The 23846-nt window shown below is 39.6% G+C and overlaps 1 protein-coding gene across 2 annotated transcripts in view; it reads right to left on the minus strand.

Annotated features, from left to right (window-relative positions):
* Window positions 1–23846, minus strand: part of DENND1A (DENN domain containing 1A) — a 154344-nt gene that overhangs the window by 75718 nt on the left and 54780 nt on the right. For both annotated transcript variants that reach the window (XM_088525395.1, XM_088525394.1), the window contains exons 6-10: window positions 14928–14997; window positions 14628–14708; window positions 12387–12440; window positions 8804–8914; window positions 1397–1497 (exon numbers count right to left, since the gene is read on the minus strand). In XM_088525395.1, coding sequence (XP_088381521.1) covers window positions 1397–1497; window positions 8804–8914; window positions 12387–12440; window positions 14628–14708; window positions 14928–14997 — 417 coding nt within the window. The remainder of the gene's footprint in view (window positions 1–1396; window positions 1498–8803; window positions 8915–12386; window positions 12441–14627; window positions 14709–14927; window positions 14998–23846) is intronic.

Here is a 23846-nt window from a genome sequence, read left to right on the forward strand (position 1 = left end):
CGAGTCTCCGTTTCCTTGGTCACACACCTCTGCTCCCAGCCGCGGGATCTGCATTCGGCCCCTTTTAACACGTCCGTGCCACAAAGTCAATGAACACCTAATCTCCAAGCCCAGCATGGAAGCCTCCTGTGCTGCTCGCTGCTGTCCTGAAGCCCAGAGCCAGGGCAGCCGCCTCGGGGTGCTAACTGGGGTGCACCCAAGGCACCTGCTGGCGCTGAAAATGAGTCGCGTGGCCCTGCCCGCGCTCTGCGCGCTGGACGGCTCCTTTCTACAGCGGGTAGCAGTTTCTAGATACCTCTCCATGTACCCCCAACACAGGCACACACTGAACATTTAAATCATTTACAGAGGAGCGAGTGTCCTTTAAATCTACATGTTTTAGCTCCTAGCACTACACTTAACGCTAGTTGTTAACCCTGCAGTTCCTTACTCAGGAGCGCTGCAGAAACTCTTGCTTAACATCACGCAGCAATACCACAGAGTTAGTATCAAAAAAGTCAGTTTTAGGGCAACTAGGGACCCTGACTGAAACCAGTGAATTTGAAGCAACGGAATTAAAATTTGCTGAGATTATTTGCTCTTCTCAGAGTAGTGATCCATTTACATAATAGTTGTGCTGTGCAAGTGATCAAATATACAGTGACCACTGATGAGGCGCTGCAAAAAAGGGAAAACCAATTAACACAAGAACTACAAAGTCTCTGCAGATGCTTTACCAAATATTTGCAAAGATCTGACCATTACATCAAGTTATATTTATAACAGAATTTGACAAAAGCCTTCTAAACAGCACCACATGGTACAATGGTCATGTTATGAGCACGCATTTTCCTTCAGGATGTTCACGTAAGATGTTGTATATAATCTATTACCAAACAAATAACATTTCAAATAAAAAATACATCACAGTAGAGATCAGCTTTTGAGAGACTGCCATGTCCTACCTTGGTACCGTGATGACCTGGTTACTTGTGTGAAATTGTGTTAATAGGAACACTTCCAATTCACACTTTTCTCCAGTGCTGCAATGATTGTGACCTTTGGGTTTCACCATCTTAATACTCAAAAATTGGCAGTAACTCTATTGGATCCTACTACCAAGGTTAAGTAAACTTAACTGTGCTTGCTTAAGTAAATTAGTAAGTATCTTTAACATTAAACAGATATCCTGATAAAAGATTTTAAAACAAAAATTGCAATAGGCCACTCAGAGACTCTGAAGATACTGGTACCATTTCATCATGCTGCACAATAATACTGGTTACTCACCAGACTGGTCACTTCCTTAATACACATATATATTTTTAGACTAACTGTTGCCTCACAAAAGCCCTTAAGACTTACAATCCACAACAGTGCTCACGTTTCTGTATCTCAGTGATATACATAGCCTTACCAGCAGTAGTCCAGTAGATGTGGGGGCAGAACAGGAATGTAAACATGTTGCCAGAACATTGGGTAGAGCATAGCTGCAGACCCATGAATGCAGGCAGTTAACTGGAAAACACAAAATTAAAAAAGATCATAAATAAGACAAAAAAGTTTAGGCTAACGTAAGTTTAAATAGCTAAAGTTAGAAGAAAAAAACGAAAGTATCCATTTTGCTTTTGTAGAAACATTCTATATTACATAATACACCATGCTCTTTTAAAAAAATACATATACACACAGTGGTGGGTGAAGCAGGAGTGGCTCCCCTTGGTTGCATTGGACTTAGCTCGTTAGCAGCCAAGAACACGATTTACTCAGTAACCCCAACCTGCCAAGGACCCGCCGTGTTCCGCAGAGCAAGAGGAAGGAGGAAGCGAAGCACAACGGGAAGAAACCAAACCTGAAGGCCAAAACTCCCGTTCCTGGCAATTATCACCCAGCAAATACCATAATACTCTACTAGAGATAACAACTACATGTGTTTCTCAAGCAGGTGCTTTGCAGTAGCAAGAAAGTGACTATAAAAACAAATAAATTTTTATCTTACAGCACAATATACAGATTTGGTTTTAAATCACTCATAAGCTAAGACTCTACCTGACAAATATAAACCTACAGAGAACTTTAATGGTAAAAGATTCAGAGGAAAAAAAAAAGAATCGAAAAGGCAGAATTTTAAGCTCTAACTCCCAGAGAGCCATCGCAGAGATGTTAGGACACTTAACATTACTTTTATAATTATTCTATTAGCATTTGTATTATCCTTCCCTTATGATCAAACCTTAAACATACACACATTCATTCATACTTCTGCTGTCACTAAGATATTTGAATAATAAAAGCTCATTTAGATGAAAGTACCATTTTCTTTTGGAAACGCAAGAAAAGAAGGGCTTAATTTAGCAATCTCTAAAGATTTGGAAGGCAGGCCCAGATGCTTGACCAAGGCACTTGGATATGGAAATTCTGTTAGAAATGGAAAACAGGCTTTTCAGAAACGCCGATGCTTAAATAGTTAAACTAAAGGTGCAGATTATTTGCAAATTTCTAGCAGTTCTTTGGCCGTGTTAGATAAAAATATATAATGTATTTTCCTTTTATTATTTCTGAATTCAAATTAGGAACAATAATTATCATTCTTTTCAAATCTGTGAAATTAAATATTTCAATTTGATTCAAGCTTTCACCCAGGGGCTAGTTTATCTCTTTGTTGAGTCCTGTGTGCCCACTTTCACTTACAGGTCACAAAGGAAGAATGATTTTACAAAGACTGATATAAAGACTTGTTTTATGTTTCTAAGCACTAAGATGAATCTGTTAAAAAAAAAAATTACCAACAGTTTAGGGAATATCTTCAAACTGAAGCATGGGGTTTTGACACTAAATCCTAACAGTGAGGATTATAAAATTAACACATCATACAATAAACTAACATTCTGTCAGCACCATTTTGTAATGGAAAATGTATTAATCTAAATCACAAAACCTCACTGTTGATTTTATTTACAAATACTTTAATTCCTTTTTTGTAGGCATAAGTCAATGATTTCCTGAAAGGAAGGACTGTTGGCATCAACATGTAACCTTTCCAATAATAGAAAGGGAACCAAGCATATTTTCAAGTAATTGTAAGGTATTAATAGTTCATGTAACCTTTAGCACCTTGCAGAGTTCAGTGTGAGGACAGTGAAGTCGCTCATCACTGGTGAAGCTGAGCTTTGCAAATGTCACATCACATCATTGACTACAGATACAATAGTTGTATGGACACATTTCTGTTCAGTCTGGAGAATAACTGCATTTATGTTAGTGGCAGGAAGATGCTAATTTTAGATTGATGACAGTTTTACATTCAACTACATATCTCTGCAGGAGATATTTTAGTCATACACAAAAGTTAAAGGTACAAAAAAAACAAATATAAGCATTTATAAAAAGTGAAAAACTATGTAAAATTTATTATAAAATATTCTATTTAACATCAGCACAAACTCTCCTGGAAATAAAAGTCAGCAAAATATTAGAAACTGTAGACACACACAATATGCATGTATTGTTTTAAAATAAAATTTACAAAGGTATATGCTAATTTGAATTAGCTTTAGAATTTCACACACAAATATACTACAGATCTAAATTAAAAAAATCAAAATCACAAATAGTAGGAAAATAAGTTAGATATATAAAGTTTTGCCTACATGTTACCCTTCTTGTACTTTCCACTGCTCTGTTTGATCGCGTTGGAGCTGGCGCGGATGAGGACTCATGCAGTATTCACACTGTGGGTGAGCCACGAACATACCAGGTGGCTCAATGCCCTCTTTTCTGATCTCCATTCCAATCACAACAATTTCTTTGCTTTTAAGCTACTGAGCAGCTTAAGCATTGAGCTGGCTATTAAACTTTCATTTTTGTCTTCCATAAAAGCACATTTGGTTCCAGTAGAGTTGCATTAGATGTTGGCTAAGAATAAGATGTTGGCCATTAATTCCTATGCATGTTAAAGTATCAAGCAATCTGAAACAACATATTCTGTTGAACACTTGAAACAAGCATCCTGCTTGTTTCCCATCTGACTGAAACAGTCTCAAACGAACCTTGGATTAACAGCAACATTTATAATGCCACCGATAATTCCAAAGATACATCGCCACCATTTGCTGAGCTCTTTATTACTCTTTCCTTGTGTTTGGTCTTGAACAACTTTGCCAATGCAAATGCCAGTTCCCACTCATGCATTCCCATCAGCGGGAATACGCAAGAACTTCAGCTGGGTTTAAACCACAGTCCTGACGGAAAAGGGTCTTTGGGAGCAGACAGTGTACAGCAAGCATATGAGTACGTTCAGTCACTCTAGGAAAGCTCTCTGTTAGCAGGTGGTCAGTATTTATGGTCCATATGAGATAAGAATATCAGTATGCTAAGACTATAATTAAAGCAGAAGCTAGAAGACACAAAATCTGAATTTTATTCTTGATTTTTGATTCAAATGCTAAAGCTTTATCACTATTCAATTTTATTTCCACCTACAGTATCGCTAATGGAGAAGACCTTCCTCTCCGACAGATTAGATAAAAGGTGTATAGTCTAGTTCAAAAACAAGCAGCAGTAGTAAAGGATATGGTTTTCCAGGGTAGTTGCTCTCTACATTCCTGAATCCTCTAAACCTTCAATTTCTATTCCCCAAAGCACAAGGAGATGAACAGGAAAAAATACTTATATTTAATCCTTACTTAAAAATTGCTTCTGTGGTGAAGAACTGGATTATTTCCTTATATTATTATATAACATGGTTGCCTGTGATAGTAGAAGACTGAACTCCATGATCCAAGAAGGCCCTTTCCAAATCTCTGTTCCATGGGTTTTAAATCTCAGCAACAAAAGATTAAACAGACATAATGCTCAACACTGCAGACATCTGAGCAGAAGCTGTCACTTATTTTTGAGATGTACTCCCACCTTGCTGTCTGGCCTGAATTCAAAAAACATACTACCGTGGGTAAGCACCAGTACTGTCCTTCAACTCTGCCAAGATAAGGGCTCATGAAAAAGAAATCGCATGTTTGCTGGAGACCTCACCTGATTAGCGATTGCTACACAGAAAACAAGTGCTTAATAATAAGGCAGCCTGAGAAATGCCCAACTGTCAAAACTATAGGAATCCAGCATTCTGAAATTAGATTAGTTCCACTATCTCAGCTTCCTGCAGCTGTTGCTAGAGAATGTAAAAAGATAGCTACTTAAAAAAGGCACCGATCAACTAACTCGCTTCTCACAGTTTTAACATTTAATACTCTGAAAGACGTGTTTGAGTAAATTAATCAATGGGCTTTTGTCACATTGTAAAAACTATAAAATGATGTTGGATCACGACTGGCCATTTTCCAGTGTATTCTGTTCCTACTGCTGCTGAACACGTGCTGCAGCCCCAGGCTGAGCGAGGCTCCCTGGCAGGAACAGGCACCTTCCCGGTTCCGTCCGAGTCTTCTGCCCTGCTCAGAGGCAAAAAGCAAGCAGAAAGTGTTAGACCGAGTCCCACGAGAACCACGTAAGGAGCGCAGAGCTGTTACAAGGTGGAGCCCGACCCCGGCAGAAGCTCCTTGGGAGTCTGTAGCGCCCTGGGAAGGCAGAACTGGTGCCTGCAGAAGGGTGGCTTCAACACTGCTAGCAAGAAGAGGGCAAGCTCTTTCCTGGAGAACCTCACGAGTACCACTGGAAATGTTATTAATCACAGACCGTAATTTCCTATATCCCACATTTCCTTATGTGTAAAGCCCTGAGCTACGTCAGAAGCCATTTAGGGAATACGAGTCCATACACTGGAGGGCTCCGTGATAGCAAAGAACTGAAATGGCAAACTGTCAGCTTCCAAGAACAAAAAGAAATATCCATGCCAGAACAGCTTTTTTTGTTCCAGACTAATAATGGTAAATTAATTGAAAAAATCACAGAGATAATCATCTCAGTAACATGGAGCCAACAAGCATCATAGAAATTCACAGATTGACTTTCTTTAAGCAATCTTCTTCACCAAGACTCAACCTGCTGCACCCATTACCACATTTAATGTGTACACCTTGTTCAGACAGGGCTGCAAGTCACGATGGAAAGGAAAATACCGGACACAAGCAACACTCCTCTTCTGCTTCCTTTTAGCAACAGCATGTAGCCACCATCAGGTGGTCTTTTGCCAGGCACAGTTTTTTCTGCATTCTGGTTCACATTTGGCTTTGCGCAAGGAGTTAGATCACAGAGTGCTCAAAAAAATGCTCTAACATGTTGAGAAATTACTTGAGTTGCCATTTGTAGTAAAAGAAAAGAAAAAGAAAAATTCAAGCACACACAATAAATCTTCCATGGCTTCAGTACACATGTTTATGAAATAGATAATAAACACCATCACTTTCAGATACCTCTACATCTTATTCACCATGATCATATTAAGAACCTTTCTAATCAAAATTTAGATTTTATGAGATTTACTAGAGCATAGGACTCATTCTACTACAAAAGACTTTTCTTTGCTGGACTGTTTAATTTCCTCTCTTCTACTTGATATTATAATATCATATAATAATATGATATTATAATTAAGCCTTAAGTACGAAGGATATCTCTCAAAGGGAAAAGAAATTACACAGGTCCCTTCTACCTTTTTTTGTTAAAAAAAAATCACGAGGAAACAACCAGAGCAGCCCTCCCCCAGGCCTGGCTTTACTCGAGAATCCTCCGCTTGGTACGTTTCCAGTTACAAGGTCTTGGCTTCCGCTGAGCGCAGTTTGAAATAAAATAATGCAGCTTGTTCCTACTGCTGGAACACGCAGAGCGGAGCGTGCAGGCAAGGAAGAGCTGGCTCCAGGCCAGCGCTTCAAACCTGTCTTACACTGTCACTCCAGTCTTGGAGCAGTTTATATATAAAGTTGTAAGATAAGAACACACAGTACGAGTACCCCTCCCCACCAAAGAACCAGACACACTTTTATCTTGGGCAGAGGCAAAAGAAGAGGCATAGCAGAAAGATAGGGAAGAAAACACAACCCTACTTGTGAAATGGCTCATTAAGGAAGGCAAGGTGACAGGTAGGTAAGTAATTCTTCTTCCCAGACTCTGTTACAAAGGGAGATTTTAAAGCAACCACAAATATTTGGAAATGCTTTGCTATGCTACTTCCTTCTTTCGTCTCCTGTGATAATTTATATTATTTTCATTCTTTAGATCTCTGAGATAAATACCTCTCCTTCACATTTTATTTACTTCCTAGGCCACGAGGTATTTTTGTTTATTTTAGTAGAGAGGACCTAAAATGCTTGGTAGACACCAAAGTTAAGAGTTTGTATTTTACAAGAGTTTTCTTCAAAAGTAAACTTAATATTGAACTTAAATTCCATGGTTATGTATGGGACTTGATCGTAAACACTGGCATATCCAAGAGATTATTCTAAATATCCCAATTTCACTTGCTTTCAAAATCATATTGAAGCAGTTATTCTGAGATGGAGTATGAAGACTTACTCTTTCCTTTTCTTACCCAGTATCAACAGATAATTCTTTTGTGCTTTTCATGTGTATTATTTCAGTCTTCAGTATTTTTTCCAAGCAGTTATAATCTCAAACACAAAATATTTGGTGGTCATATAGTAAGAGGCCAGATAACAGTACACAAAGTGGAAATGGAAGCTTGTATTTTAGCAAGGACTGTTCAAGTATCCAAGTCCATAGCACTAGAAAACAACATTTATTAAGCCATCTTATGTTTGTTATTCATAAAGGAAAGCAATCAATACCCATTTACAGAGTAAACATAATGAAAACTTAACATTCTCTTTTATAAAGAAAATCACAGTCTTATTGACTGATAAACCTTGAAATCTATGACACAAAACTCTGAACTAAATCAAGCTGTGTATTTGGTTTTCATGTGCAGCCATTTTCAGAAGAGAGTGCTCTAGTGCTCACTAGCTTTCATCTCTCAGATCGCTGATGGAGGCTAAGTACCCTCGAGACTACACCCTAGCAAGCACAATGGCAAAAAGTCTGGATTGTCAGTGTATTTCAGCCCACCATTTGGGTCCATGCAGAGAAGGTCATCAAAAGATGAATCTTTTAAATGACTGTACCATTGATCTTTTTTTCTGTTGAGTAAATTTATGAAAAAGGGACTTCACTTTGGCATAACACATACCTAACATCTATATCCAAAACAAAACAAAAAAATCTTTTTTATTTAAACATTTGAGGCCAACAGAACTTCAGTAAAAAAAACACTTCTCATGAATTAGTTGATGTTGGAAGGGAACTCTGGAAATCAAACTGAAATTCCCAGCTCAAGCATAATCAGCTGGTTGCTCAGGGTCCTGTCCAATTGGGTTTTAAGCATCTCCAAAGGTGGAGACTCTACAACCTCTCTGCGCAACTCATCCAACTGTCTGACCCACTTCACAGCTTCTTCTTAAGTTTAGGTGGAATTTGTTGTACTCCAGTTTGTGCCTTTTGCCTCTTGTTCTCTCACTGGATGCCATTAGCAGGAACATGGCTATATCTCCTGTGCTCCCTTTACATTTTTTGTAGGCCAAGTACATTTTTTGCTTTTATATACTTAAAGAACTAGAGATTATGATAAAAAACTAATTATTACAGCTATTTCTAATTATGAAAGTAGGGCTCCAACTCTGTTTATTAAGTCCTTCATAAGTAAAGACCTTGTTACGAATTTTTGAATATTCACACGTATAGGAAGTCCCACTTCAGTACCCTGTTGTATTTTTACACAGTTTTAAACCTTTTTACTCAAATTCAAAGAGAATTTCCTATAAATTACTGTCAATTTTAAAAAGTACTGTGAATAGAAGAAAGTACTCTGCCATTTACTTACAGTGCTCAGCTTACTACAACAAATGAGGATGCGGCGTTCATACAGCATACTGGCATAGAGATGCAGCATGTTGTTGACATCAACTGCTACAAAATACTCTGTTAGATTTCTCTAGAAGAGATAAAAATAATTTCTGATTAATAACATTACAAAATAAGTATCCTTCAAAAAAAATAAAACTTTCTATTATGCTGCATCCAATACGTGACTTAAAGAAAGAAAACAAGAGGTCAGATCATCCTGCCTAAGAAAGGGCTTTTTAACTGTATTATCTTTTGCCTAATTTTTTGGTGGGAAAACACAAGCTAGAAAGAATGACACTAGTGTTTTGAACCCCTCACTTTGGACACAAGGAAGCAAAGCTGCTGAATCTTTGCCTTACACTTCATGAGCAGCACAGCTTACTTTCATGTTAATGTTTTTCAGAAAATGAATAGCTATGTATAAATCATTGTAAATAACTGGGAAAAAATAACAACAACAACAATAATGCCAGCTCTACAAGCTCTTACAGTCACTCCATACCCAGCCCACAGGCCATCCCATCAGTCAGCACCACTGTCTACATAATGGCACACATCATGTATTATTTACTGAAGAATTATAATGCCTTCTAACAAGTAACAGAATGAAAATTTAAGAAAGTGTTTATGCAGAAAACTAGAGAAGAAAAAAAAGAGAGTTAATTCACCCAAAAATGCTGAATTGGGGAATTTTGTTCCAAATAGCTTCCTGTGGATGTAAAAGGATGGCTGTATGGTGAAGATAGTCTTATACAAAAACCACATGTGAAAGCAAAATTAGATTAGTCATGAATTCGAGTGCAATCTTAATCATCGTTAAATAAAAAAGCACAGAAAAGCAAGAAGAAAATATGATTTAGAATCTTAAAGAAGCTCAACAAAGCCCATTAGCACTTTTGACAGATCCAAAGATAACTCTAAACCCACCAATACTTGGCCTGAAAAGTCTGCCAAGATGCTTCATACTGTGCAAAAATATGTTCCACAGCTTGCCATCCAAACATAAAGAAAGAACTAAAGAAAAATCAAGGGTTGTATTTGGAAGAATTGTGTACTAGTATGTAGATAGACAGATAAAAAATAAGCTTATTTTAGTAAGCTTCAAAAACATTAATATAAAACAATCATTCAGGTATTTGTTAAAGAAAAACTACAGCCAGAGACAGGTATATTCTAAAAAGAAAGAAAACAGCCAACACATTTTGCCAAAAACCCATTAAACTATCATGTACTTTTTCTGTATTTCTCATCCCATCTGTGCTGATTAGCATGATATTTGTGTCTAAACAGAAGCTGTCTTCTCTGAGGCTCTTCTTCCCCCTCTCACTCATCTATCCATGATGCCAAAACACAGTGCGTGACGACACAGTCACTGCAAATAATGGGAGTTAAAGAATTTCCAGGTAGCACCAAATGCAGCAGGTAATGCCTAGATTAATCCGAGGACCTAGATAAGCCTCTGGGTGTATGTGCTTATGATAAAAAAAAGTATCAGCTAGTGAGAGGAAAATAGAGACAAGGACTTGATATGCAATTATTCTTTCATCAAGTTTATTTAAGTGATAGAGTGGCTTTGACAAACAAATGTACTTTCAGATGGAAAGATTTATAAGGTTTTAGTCTTCTCTGCTCTCAGAAATTTGCAAATAACACCTGTGAAGCATGTGGGTTGCATGGCAATGTATTGATACTAAGGAAATTCACGTGTTAGCTCTAAGTTTTATTTATAAGAAAGCTGTCATCTTTGAAGATGAAATTGGGACTTACACATGTATTTTGAAAGATATGTCTCGTAAGTGACAAAACCATGAACGAGTTAAATAAATACAAGTGAAAGCATTCCAATTTGTAGTATATTGTACATTTTGTTTCCTAGGATTTAAGCTCTCTTGGGACAGTAGAAATGGGACTCAAAATATAATAGGGAAACTGGTATCTCCCTTCCTCTCAAAGTTCAGTAAGTGGCTACAAAATTCCCTTACTCTCCTATGAAAGTCCCATTCCTAAATCAACATTTATTTAGTTACTTGCTATTTAATATCCATAAATGTACTTTTCATTAAATTTTGAGATCATTTGCTTCTCTTCCTCAATCATATAACAACAAACTAATTTGAAGAACAATATACTTCAGCAAATGGTCTAAATATAAAGTTTTGTTATTTCTCACCTCACAATGCACTACAAATCTTTTACATAACTCAGAAATCTTTTCACAAGTGAATTGTTAGTGTGCACACTTGACTCTTCTGTGGACTGTTAACCATTTTGGTCTGACAGTGAGCCAGATAATTACAAACCTGTTAGCGTTCCAGGTGGAATTCTGTGCAGTTCTCTATTAATCATTACGTGCAACTTCCAAGTTTGACACTACTAAAACCTTTGTTAATACGGGTTTTAAAATATAAATGCTAAGTAGGCCAATCAATTAAATTCTATTTAGATTTATGCTCATTTAATGTCTTTGTATCATTTTCTAATATGCTACAATTCTACATGAATGTTGCATTGACAGATAGATAAAACACGATGAATTCTGCAGTGATATTCATTTAAAAAAAAAAAAAAAAGGATACTGTAGGGCAGTCAGTTGCAATAATTTTCGACCAAAGGATTACATTTTAAATAATTTCTTCCTTACGCTGAGGCCCGTGCTTTTAAACTTGCACATGTTTATGGGATTACGTGCACGGGAGGAAACGCTGTCCCGCTCCTGCTCGCGGCGGTGCGCGTTGAGCCCGGCCGGTGCCCACTCGTGCTGCCCGGCCGCCTCCGCAGCCCGCCCCGCCGGGGCACATCAGCACCACTCCATGATTCAAAGGGCTGCTGCTTTGTAGCACCACATGGCACTCCTTCCCTTGAAGGCTGCACATTCAGCTTTCAAAGGCTTTCCCACTCCTTCTGGCCCAAGGCCTCTGCTTTTATAACAGCCTTTGATTCCGGAGCATTCATCATGTCTCCCGCTCCACCGTTTTGGGAAGCTGACTCATACCTTGGAATATAAGCCAGCCTCACTGGCAGATGTAGCCAACAAAGTGCACACAACTGTCCCTTCAGACGCAGTCACTGTGCAGTGTATTTGCTATTAAACTGTTCCGTATCACTTAAAGATTTATTTTAATCTCTGTCACTGACCCCTTACCACCATTACTAGCTCATTTCTCTTTGTCCTACAACTTAGTAACCTGTAAATGAAAATAAACTTTCTTCCTTGCTCTTAAAACAATTTCAGGCTTATTAAACAAAAATTTGAGGTGATCAGTATGAGATTAGCAGCTAAGAGATAAGCAGAAAATATTATCTTTATTAGCAAGTAACTGCAAGCCTGGATTAAGATAGCATAGATTTAAAGCAGGAAAAACACCGACATATCTGGTACATATCACTTTTCCCATACTTACTATAAATCAACCACGTAAAAGTTATTTCAACATATGACAATATTTTACAGAATCTAATCTGTTGGTGATTACTAGCCATAATGCAGGTAGCAATAGTTATCTATTTTCCTGCTAACATTAAAAAGAAAAATAAAGTGCACAATATTCCATAGTACTCACATTTTCAGGTATACTAGGAAGTTCTCTGATGTCAGGCACAGTAAAGTAAGAGTGCTAAAACAGAAGAGCAAAATTGGTTATTTTGATACAGGCTATAGTCAAAGAAAATCTGAATTTATTGCTTGGTAATAGTAATAGCAGTTCCTCAGCTACGTAAAAATGACAGAACATTTTCACTAGCTACCAGAATGACTTGTTTGTCATAGACTTTTAAAAGCTGAATTCTCTTCTCTGATCACAAATGCAATATAAAATGCATTAAGTCACAAAGTATCAAGGAGTCAAAAGACAGATCATGCTGTGGTTTTTTGTTCTTCAGAGCTCCTGGCACACACCAGGAGAACTTCAGGGCATTCTGGAGTTCGAGGTATCTTTCTGCAGCCCACTGCAAGATGCATGAGGGACTATGGGGAACACAACAGCAAGCAGGTCTTTTTCTGACTTAGAGCATTGCATTTTATTAAATTCAACACTGACATTAGGGAGATTTACTGAGAAGCCCCTTGTAAGCTTTTCTTACTGTCTGCTTGGGGAAAAAAAAAATTCTAAATTTCTAGAAAAGTTCTCAGAGCCCTTATATTGTTTAAAAGAAAATTTGAAACACAGATACTGCTCTTGCAATCTAATAATCCATTATACTGTTACAATTTTCATCTGTGTATTCAAAGAAAGCAAGTTCCCTCTAGTTCCCATTCTGATAACACAACATTTGCAGGATTCTTGGTCAGGGCTTTGGGAAAACAAAGAGCAAATGTGACTAAATTCTTTTGTAAGTTGATGCTATATGCAATTTACACTACTTTTAAAGTTTTCCAGTCTGTTGTAGGGCTACTGATTACTTTCAGAAGCTTTAAAGGTTACTACATTCTTTGCACAGTTCCACAATCAGCCCAATTTTCTTGTATACACGCATACACACACACACATATATATTTAAAACATATAAAACCTATGTCAGACTTTTCAATACTTCATAAACAGCCTGAAGTACCACGTGGGTAAAACTACTACACTGAAAACAGAAACTACACATGCAACACAAATGTTTGCTTTTTGATACATCACTATTTTACTTTTGTTGAGAAGATGCAATGCAAAAATACAGGAATGGAGACAACTACTATATCACAAAGAGGAAAATACCCAAGCTGGAAATAGGTTTGTAGACAGCCAAACTAAAGTGTATAAAGACACCCCGGCACACACAGGCCCTCAGCTCCTTTCCGATATCCTTTCTCGCTTCATTACTCATGAAGCGTTTGAGGCAAGGAGAGAGCAGCAGCATTCCTTGAAACCACTGGTATGAAAAAACTGAAACATCTCAAATGATCACTGACTTTTGAGACAGCTTGTCCCTTTGGTCAAAACAGAAATGCTTTTCATAAAATAGCCAGCTTCAAAAGGAACAGGGACATTTCCCCTGCCAGCTGGTGACCTAGCGAGTCTAAACAACTGTTACCTGTCGATTGACATTAGAGGGTGAAGTGATGAGACTAAACTGCTTGTTGCCAAAAACACTTTTAAAGAAGGAGTAGAGGAAATGGAGAGAGGGAGAAGAGATCTGTGGCTATGAACATCACCAGGTTTCATGTCAATTCTAAACTGGTAACTTGCAGTATGTTTTTTCTTTCGTAAGATTGCCCTCAAAACTTAATTTGAGGATAAAAAAAGTCTAACTTCAACATCCTACCAATACAAACTGGATCAGTAAGATTCCATGTATATTCTTTCAATGGTCTTTGATTAAGTTTGCCACAAAACATAAAAGAAAGAAATAAAATCTTATTTTTGTGATAAGCAACGAAGTGGTGAAAAAGGGAAAGGAATTAGAAAATATAATAAGCACTTAATACTCAAAATGCTGCTGTGATAGGCAAAAGGCTTTGCTTTCCAGTCTTTCTCCCTTGTATACTTGCAAGGTCTAAAAATTTTAAGTGCAGACAATAAATGTCACGTTGCTGCTTTGCAAACTCTAGTAAGTCACAAATGATATGGTGATAAATCTCCATGGGGAATACACACAGTCTTCCTCCTATCAAAGAACAGGATCTCAAAGACATTTGAGGTTAAGGAAGAGAAACAGAGGGCCCCAAATATAAAAGGGGAAGTTCAGAGCTCTATATTCTCAGAGGAAAATAACATGTATGTACTGAATTCCAAAAAGGAAAACTGTTTTTCACTTTTCTCTGTTATTTAATGCAAAATAAACACTTTAATTTATATTTCTCTTGTTTCACTTACCACTCCGAGATGAACAGAGGTTCCTGGCTCAGGGATGTTAAGTTTATGAAGTGTTTCTAGGAGCTCATTCCTTTGACTATCCTGAAATCGTAGAGAGAAAATTAGCACCAGAACCTAAACAGGCCATTTGGAAAGCTTTCCACTAGGCTAAATATGGACCTTTACATTACTGCATATTACAGATCAATAATTCATGCAGTCATGTCTGATATAAGAATCTCCTAAAAAGTTTGCTTTTATCCTTTCTACCTCATTTGATACTGGGTCGATGGAGAGGGGTTATGTACTTTAAAAGAGTACCTGTCCTTTTGCTGAATAATCTGCCAAGACATTGAGCAGCTTGTAAAACACTTCAAACCATGGGAGGTAACTAAAAAACAAGAGAGAAAAGACACGTATTCATCTTGTGAAGTTTTCCATTAGCAAGCGCGATGGCGAGCGCGGTCCTTTCCCACACGCAGCCCCCGCGGCAGCGCTCGCCGCCTCACGAGGCGCAGGGCGGCGGCGCAGGGCAGGGCCCCCTTCCCCTCCGCTCGTAACCGCAACCCGCAGGAAGCGTTCAACCCCCGAGATGGACGCACACACACGGACGCATGGTCACATACTGTTGAACATTCTGAATTTCAATTATTTTGCTAACTAGATGTTTAATAACGTCTTCAATGCAGCTGCTGAGGGTTTAGTAAACTGAAGAGAAAGAGTTGCTTTGGTTTTGAATCCTGATACATCTGGATTTTTTTTTTTAACTACATGACCAGTATCTCCATTTTTAAATAACTTGTTACTTACAGCTGAGACATTTTCTGAGCATCCTATATCAGAGCCTTTAGTCAAATATTTAGTTTGGCCAAACAGAAGTTTTACCTGAAGTAAATTTGCACTCAACTTACAACAACAACAACTCAATATCAAAAGGCGTCACCATGGAGAAAATTGTTTTCCCGTTATTATAAGTTCCCATTCCATAAAATAAGATGGACAGTTAAGACATTACCTTGCTGTGATTTGGTACCATACCTTCACGGTATGGTTCTTTGTTACATTTTCTTTCTAAAGAGTGTCAAGGACTTTCTCCTTAGCTCTGACAAGCAGGACAGCCAGTACGTGTGACACACACGGATTCTTCTTTTAATCACAGATGCTTTCTGAAGCAAATGGTTTGTGTTTTGATAGCGAGACAGGATTTAAAGTTTTTATAAAATATGACTACCTCCTGACAAGTATAACGAAGTCAGTGCCCCCGGGTTCCTAACTGTACAGCTTTAGTAATAAATGAAGTGAGAAGTTATATATGAGACAGATAAAGTGAACAGCACTCCATCTTTAACATTTGTTTGAAGCTTGCAAATGCTACTGTAAAATGTAAGTAGCTTATCAAAATATACTGATAAGCAACTTAACTTTTCATGTTATATGACAGCATTATCATTTAAATTAATATGCTTTAAGCATCTTTACAAACTATGTATCAGAATAGAGCAGAAAGACAGACAATTACCACTTTAAACAGCATTTAGTTTGGCATTATATTGTAAACATTCAAGAAGGATTAGTCAGAAGATAAGTTTCTTTCTTTCTGTTTAGTTAAATAAACTTCAGTAGAGCTAAAAGCCATTACAAGAGTAACAAGAAATCCCCTCAGAACCTATCTGCTAGGCAGAGATTAAAAACTCAGTAAACAAATCCCTGTAAGCCCTGAAAGGAACCTCTCAAATAAGAGTTTGGAGATGAAAAAGGGGAAAACTAAGAAGCCAGAAAACTGCCTAACAACATAAAAATGAAAATTTATTTCAGTCACACAAATTTAAAGTTCTACATAAAGTTAGACCTACAGGTTTAACCCATGCGAACACTCCATAGAAATTCTGTTCAGTTTTACCACTCAGCGTCTGGAAAAGAGCTTCGGATTCTGCTACAAAACAAAGCAGACCAAGTCTCGTGCAGCACAGTGCAGTTTACTTTGGTAATCTTTCCAGTAACATAATAAACCTTAAAGAGTTTCAAGTTCTCTTGTAATTCTAGTAAAGATTCATATGAAGAGAAGTCTCTTGCAACTTCATTTCAGTTTGACATCCCTCCTTGTCACTGCACAGCTCAGGATTCCTCTCATTCTGAAAGCTCGGAAAGCCTCAAATAACTAATTTATCCTGCCAGCTTCAATACTTTTACTTCATGACTTATTCCATGTGTTTACTACTCAGTGCGAAAGAGCGCTGCTCCTCTTAGCCAAAATGCGACCAACAGAGATGCAAAGGATCAAGAAATGCAGTTATTGAACGTGCTTCTAGGGTTTTGAAGAGAAAAAGAAGAGATGTGGATTTTATCTTGCAAAAAGCAAATCCACTATACAGTCATTAAACCTCCCCTCCCAAAGAAAAGGAGGTTGAATTTATAACCAAAACCTTTCTGTACTACATGCAACGTAAGTAGCACAACTGGTAGCACTACGGAAGATTTATGGCTTATGACTTGCTCATATTTAATTTGTAACCAAACACTTCCCCTTCCTCTTAGCTACCTTAGAACTTTTGATTAACTCTTGTTTTCACAGGTCATAGGTTAAGCAAAGGAAGGGAAGCGCTCGGGAGTGAGATTGCCCAGAGCACTGGAGCCGGCGCGCGCACGTGCACACATGTGCGCATGCACACACACACACACACGTGCACATGCACACACGTGTGCACGCTCTTCACCCTCAAAAATGCACTAGGCTACAGACTGTTGCAGGGAGTCTAAGTTCAAAGAGTCCCATACACATAAACTGGGTTGCGCTTGCAGAGTTAACAAAAATAAAGGGGCAACATGAGGTTTCTGGGGGGTTCTTTGTGGTTTTTTTTTGTTTGTTTGTTTTTACATTCACTTACAGTTTCCCCTGAAAATCCTTTTCCTTCAGTGACCCTTGCCATAAATCACTAAAATCCACGGGCACTCATGCGCGCTGCTCTCCGTGGGCGCTGGAGCCACAGCAGGACACAAAGCTCTGCACAAGCTCCGAGCCCACAGTACCTTATTCAGTAACTCACATGTCATCACCTTTTTAGTGTGCTCCTTGAAAGTACAAAACACCATTAGTTACATGTGTCGTAGCAATTAGGGTCAGCCAGGACGTTAAGACAACAGCGCTGCCTTGCAGCCTGTAAATACACGTGTTTTGGAATAAAGCGTTCAGTGCAAAACCATAACTGACAAGCAAAGCCAGGACAACTGCAGAGACATTCATTTTGTTTCCTGCAGATAAAAACAAACAAATGAAACGATGACACATTCAGAGGGAAGGGAAGCGCAGCCGTTTGGGCCCACGCTCAGCAGACAGGTCTGCGGGGCAGCGGGAAGGACGCGGCCCGCGGGCGCAGAGCCCAGCGCCGCGCTCAGGATCCCACGTGTGCTCCCAAGTTACACTGAGCAGAGAGGCCAGAGCCCAGCACCAGCTGACATGCAGACAAAAATCTGTATTGCACTCCATTACCCTGGAATTTTGAAGTATATTAATCTACTCGTGTGTACTCATCGGAACAGAGAAACCTCCTGCATCCCAGCAGCTCGTGAGAGCTCACACGCCCTGAGCCCCTGGGAGGGCTGCAGCCAAACGCAGAGAAGCTGCCCCTGAGAAATAAAGAAACTGCTGGGATAAGTGCATGTATACAGGGGGGTGGGCATGCATATAAACCATAGCATCCATATATGTATGTACACACACACAAAAATGACAAACTTCCCACACTGCAAGACTGTAGTTGTCTGAAATGAGCTTTGTTTAGCAATGCAAGATTTTATGATTGCCTCGGGCAATGAAATCAAGCAAAAAAGTGTATTTCCATGATCTTCCTTCTCTCATTAAACACTTACACAATATCATTAAAAAACTAATATTTGACTCCAATGTACCAAATAATTTGCAATTATTTTTTTAAATACCTAAAAAGAAATCTCTCCAGTTGGCTGGCACAGGGGAACACTCACTGCACGGAGGAAGGACGTGTTCTTGCCTGATAGACTCAGCAAATCCTGGAAGCAAAATATCAGTCTCTGCAGCCACAAGCGCTGACCAGGCTATAGCAAGGACTCCAGGGGAAGACACTCAGGACTTCCCTACACTACTCCGGTGTCCTGGCTACCAAGAGACTATCCAATTTCAAATTTTAAATGCAAGGTAAACTTTTCCCTTTAAAAATTCCCAGGCTTCCTTAAAGATTAAAGGATCACTCTAAATAATTTTAGCACAGTGCTTTATCTGATGTCCTATGTACAATTAAGTGCTCATTTATAAAAAACTACTGGTGTTCAAGCTGGACAAAAGTACCAGAGTTACAGTTTTACCTCCGTCAGAACATCATGTTTGCCTTCCCATGAAGGCATAAGCCAAGAATTATATAGATAAAATATATAAACACAAGAAGAGAGCTGAATTACAGTGACTGCTGATATGTAAACACATGTAATTTGGGCAAAAGGAACTGTCCAAGATTAGAATAAGGAAATGCAATATCTCTGTAAGAACAGCAAAAAGGAAATATTTAAGCAACATATCTATGCAGGCATCCAGTTGGTTTATCAAGGAAAAGATGCTTTCTCTAGCAAAACAGCTGTTCCTTATCCAGTCCTGAGGCATTACTAATGAACTTTACAACAAATATACTTTCTTTGAAATGTGAAAATTTCATCACTATCATTTCTTTGATACCCTCCAAGTGCTCGTTAGAAGGAAGGCGAGTCAGAAATTCGAGCACGTTCTGCCCAGAGAACTGCACCAGGTGCAGCCAAGGTCGGGGCCAGGAAGGCTGCGCAAACCCGCACAAGGGGCCGGCCTGTCACCTCCTGCGAGCAGGGCAGCGCTCCCAGAAAGTTAGATTAAAAGGGAGAGGTTTTGTGAGTTCCAGTGTCCTCCCTACAGCCTGCGGACCCCAGCTCATCCCTCCTGCCTCCTGGAGCACGTGGACATCCTCGGTTATGGCACTGAGCACACACGCACCCCACGTGTGCGCACGCAGCGCGGCTTCACCTTCACCCCGCAGCCAAGGGACGGCTTCGGAGCAGGAGCTTTCTTTTTCTCCTTGGTTGTAGGATTCCCTGCTTTGCCTCTGCATTAGGATAACTCGCTAGGAATGCTCCTCCGTTTTACAGAGGACCATCTGAATTCTTCTCTTGCTTTCATAGTATTTCTTTCCTTTCTGCATTGTCCCAATTTTTTCTAAAACTCCCTTTGATTAACACCCATGAGTGATCTCTTCATGATGCCATGGGATTCAAGTTGAGTTGTGCAATGCAGGCATGCGATTCGCACACACACCCCAGTTATTTCAGAACTTGGCTCACACAGAAGTTATTATGCAGCTCTTCTTATGCAGCTTCTTCCAAATGCATCACCGAATGCCAACAGAAGAGCTTGCTTTGGAGACTTGCCCCTGTGCATTAACAATGTGGATTAACTTTTCCTCCCGTTTCCCCAAGCAGGAGCAGCTGCAGAGGCCGGAGCTCCCCGAGCGCCGCTCGCGACGGCGGCTGCTCCCCAGGGCGCGGGTGGCTCCGCAGCCTCCCCGGGGCAGCTCAGAGGCTCAGCACTTCCCTGAACAACACGAAGGCAGAAAACTGTAACAAAGGGCAGTTCTGATGGCAACGATTCTACTTTTCTAGCCAAGTGCGAGGGTAGCTGGAGCTAACTGTTTCAAGGGTCCTTCGTTAGTGTGCCACCATCCAACTGGGATGCCACACACGGATGCTGTAGCCTGCACGTGACCACGCTGGTGCTCTCGCCCGATTCTTTGTGGTCACTCTAAAGCCTTGGAGAAAAACAACTCTACGTGAATCCCAGAGTGCAGCTGCAGCAAATAAACCCAGTTCCACAGAATTGCAGCACTGCGGCACGCACCCGAAGCGAGCTGTGAAGGGAGAGAGCAAAATAGCTTCACAGGCTGAAAAAGGAACACAGAAAATGCTTTATTTGATAGGTAAGCATAGGGCCCAGAACAGCTTTAAACAGAGACAAGTTACAGATACTACTAGCATTAAGTTTTCTGGACATGAAGAAAAAAAGAAAAAAGTTATGAAATAGGTAGGTTGGCACGTGGGGTTTGATAAATAAAAATAAAAATAAAAAAACACCCACCCTGAAACCCAAGCAAAGCAGCCAACGCAGGTGTGAGGAGCCCGGAGCTCCCTGGGCCCTGGCGACGCAGAGCAGGAGGCCGAAGGCAGCCTGTCACCCCCTCGCTTCTCAAAGGCTGTTCAAAAGTTTACTTGAAAGTGCTGGAGAAAGACTGCAAGATGTGGCAGACAATCAGAGATCCGCCGAGCTTGGAGCCATCTGGCATCAGTTGAAATCCATCACATTTCATTTGGGGATCAAAGCCTACTGCTAAGTCTATCACAGGTTGAAACAGCAGACCCTGAACAGCCTTTTCATCCCAGTGCAGATTAACCCCTTTCCCTTGACCAGGGGAACGGCTCCTTTTGCTCCGAGGCGCCGATCATACGGGCTTATTCAGCTGCTCACTCAGCTCAATGGTACTCGAATTTACTCAAAATAAACCTGATGTGAAATTTCAATAAAATTATGGACTTTTCATTATAATTGGAAAGGGTTCCACGCGAGTAAAATGCACAATATACACACAATAAGCACAACAAGGTCTTATTACATGAAGAACTGCTCAGAGGCAGTCTGTATGCCTCCCGACTCCGAACAAGGTTTGGCCCTCAGGTAGCAGGGCATAAAGGTTAAAATAAAATCCAGATACACTTTGTAAGTCTTCAGACAGTAAAGGAAGAGTGATCCATTTGCGGAAGAGAAGCTCTGTCCATCTTGCACCCTAACCACTTTCCTCACGGCTGCTTTGATACCGGGGAACGGGTTTCCCCAAGGTGACAGGCTACTGCAAACTGCATTTGCTCCTAAATGGAAGTTCCTATGTCAGGCAGCCAGTGCCAACGGACTGATAAACACTGACGTGATTTAATTACTTCTGTTATAGTTGTTCAGCAACTGAAGAAGGTGAGTCAGGAAGTCTTAATTAAGAAAAAGTGTTTCTGATCAATAACCAACACCAGTAAACTGGTCCTGGAGATGGGGACGGAGAAGGAAGAGAAGTGTGGGTTTTGTTTGGCTGTTTTGTTAAGCATAACATTGCAAGAGATGGAAGTTTTAACAAAAGTTATATTTAGCATTTACTTGTTATAGTGTAAGAGTAAGGCTGTTCCTGTTCTCATTTTCACAAGTTTTATCAATAAACTTTATGTAAGATAACTTTGATCAATTGCACATCAGAACTCCAAGTTACCTAACTCAAAATTCCAACATACCATATCACAGATTCTGCATACACTACCTGCTGCAGCCACTTCTACAATCACTTCTCCAGGCACAGACCTTGGAGGTTAGCAGAGTCTGAAATATGTATGTATATGTATATATACGTGTGTGTGTGTGTGTGTGTGTGTGTATATATATATATATATATATATGCATCTCAGATCCCAAATTTTACTACTGCTATGATTAAAAGCAGCAGGCAGCAGACTGAGATGAAACAAAAATGAAAGATTGTGAGCAGAAAAGAGACTGGAGGTCAGGAGCACTGCAGTAGTCTAATACAGTCAACAGCTTCAGAAAATATACATGGTAAACCTCAGGCCTGGACAGGAGAAGCTTAACATGAACCACTACAGTGGAAACGCACACACACACACACACACACACACACACACTTTACATTTCCACATTTAGAACACCTGAGGCACAACATAATCTGGTAAGTATTTCAATATACAGCACAGCTGCTTGCTCTGTACTTCCTGTATCATCTTAGCATCATCTTAAACAAACTAAGAGCAGTTCACCTAGGTCTGACGTAGGTCTCACCTAGCCAATGAAGTGAAACTTCTGCACCGTCCGAGCAGAACCCATCTGGCCTCTTGGCCTCCTAGTTAGCACAGTGTGAACCACACTTTAGAGCATGCCCCTAATTCAGTCTCTAATTTTCCTGCAAATATCATGAACAACAACATCTCTGAAAGTCTGCCTGTGACTTATTGCCATTGTTGGAAGAAAGAACTGGGAATGCTTTACCTCAACAAACATGCCTGGAGGACGGTGGCAAACTCTGCACGTTCAAAGACTTGCAAAGGCAGGACTGCTCTAACTTGTGGGGTTGCACAAGCACAGACAGAGCTTCACAGGTTTGCTTAGAGGAAGGCAAACATGTTAAGAATTTAACATGCATATTTCTCTACTACATAACTTCATTCCAAACTCAAGAACTATAATGCTTTTTGTTAACTGTATTATTGCACTGGTACATTAGAAAAAGAAAATTCTGCTCCATGTTGGCAGCCATCCATTGCTGCAGGTTCTAGAGTGAGATTTGGAAGCTTTTTACTATCACGCTCCTCATAATTCAAACTCTGTTTTGTGTCTGTCTTTATAGGTCATTGTTGGCCAGATGGAAAATATTAAGGAAAAAGGATTGCAACTAAATCAATCGGGTGTAGTGTGCTGCCAAAAGGCCCCAGGCTAACTACAAGCAGATTTGCAAGCAGGCTCTGCTCCGTTACAATCTGAGATCTGGCACATCCTCTGCCCTGACTAACAGCAGGAGGGCACAGGGCCAGCTGAGAGCAGCTACTGTGCCAAACAGACTGTGCAGGTCTTGCTGCCTGAATGCTCCCACAGAAAAGGAGAATCGATGGGACTCCTTTGTAAACAACTCCCGGGACTTCTGGCTGCTACGAACTTCAAGAGCGGTATAACTTTATCCCACTACAAAATTAATGCAAGAACACAGCTTAGACTTGTTATCAAAATGAACATGCGGAGAAATAAATTCCAGTGTTAAAAGATATCACTTAAAGTTTCAGCTAAGAATTGTATTGAATATTTATGTTAATACCCACTAGAGAGGGTAAGAAGCAGTATTTTTAAAAACACCTTTCTTAAACCTCAAGCACTGTCTAGTAACAATTAAGAAACTGTTAGCAGTAGCCAAATAAAGCATTCACAATAACAATCTTTCCAAGCTCTTATGTGCATATACAAATTTGATGATTGGAAAGGAATACTGACTTTCAGTGTATACTTCTAAAATATATATTTCCCAGGAGATATCCCCCTCTTTCTACACTTCATTTATTCAGTTACCAAATCAGCAAAACCATTTTATCCAGGAAGTTCAGTGAAAGAAATGATGTTTCCCTAATACCAACCAATTAATATCTTATGCAGTCAAC

The sequence above is a fragment of the Tinamus guttatus genome, unplaced genomic scaffold (assembly GCF_059628265.1).
Source record: "Tinamus guttatus ecotype Peru unplaced genomic scaffold, ASM5962826v1 Tinamus_guttatus_pri_ptg000226l, whole genome shotgun sequence".
NCBI classification, from domain to species: domain Eukaryota; kingdom Metazoa; phylum Chordata; class Aves; order Tinamiformes; family Tinamidae; genus Tinamus; species Tinamus guttatus.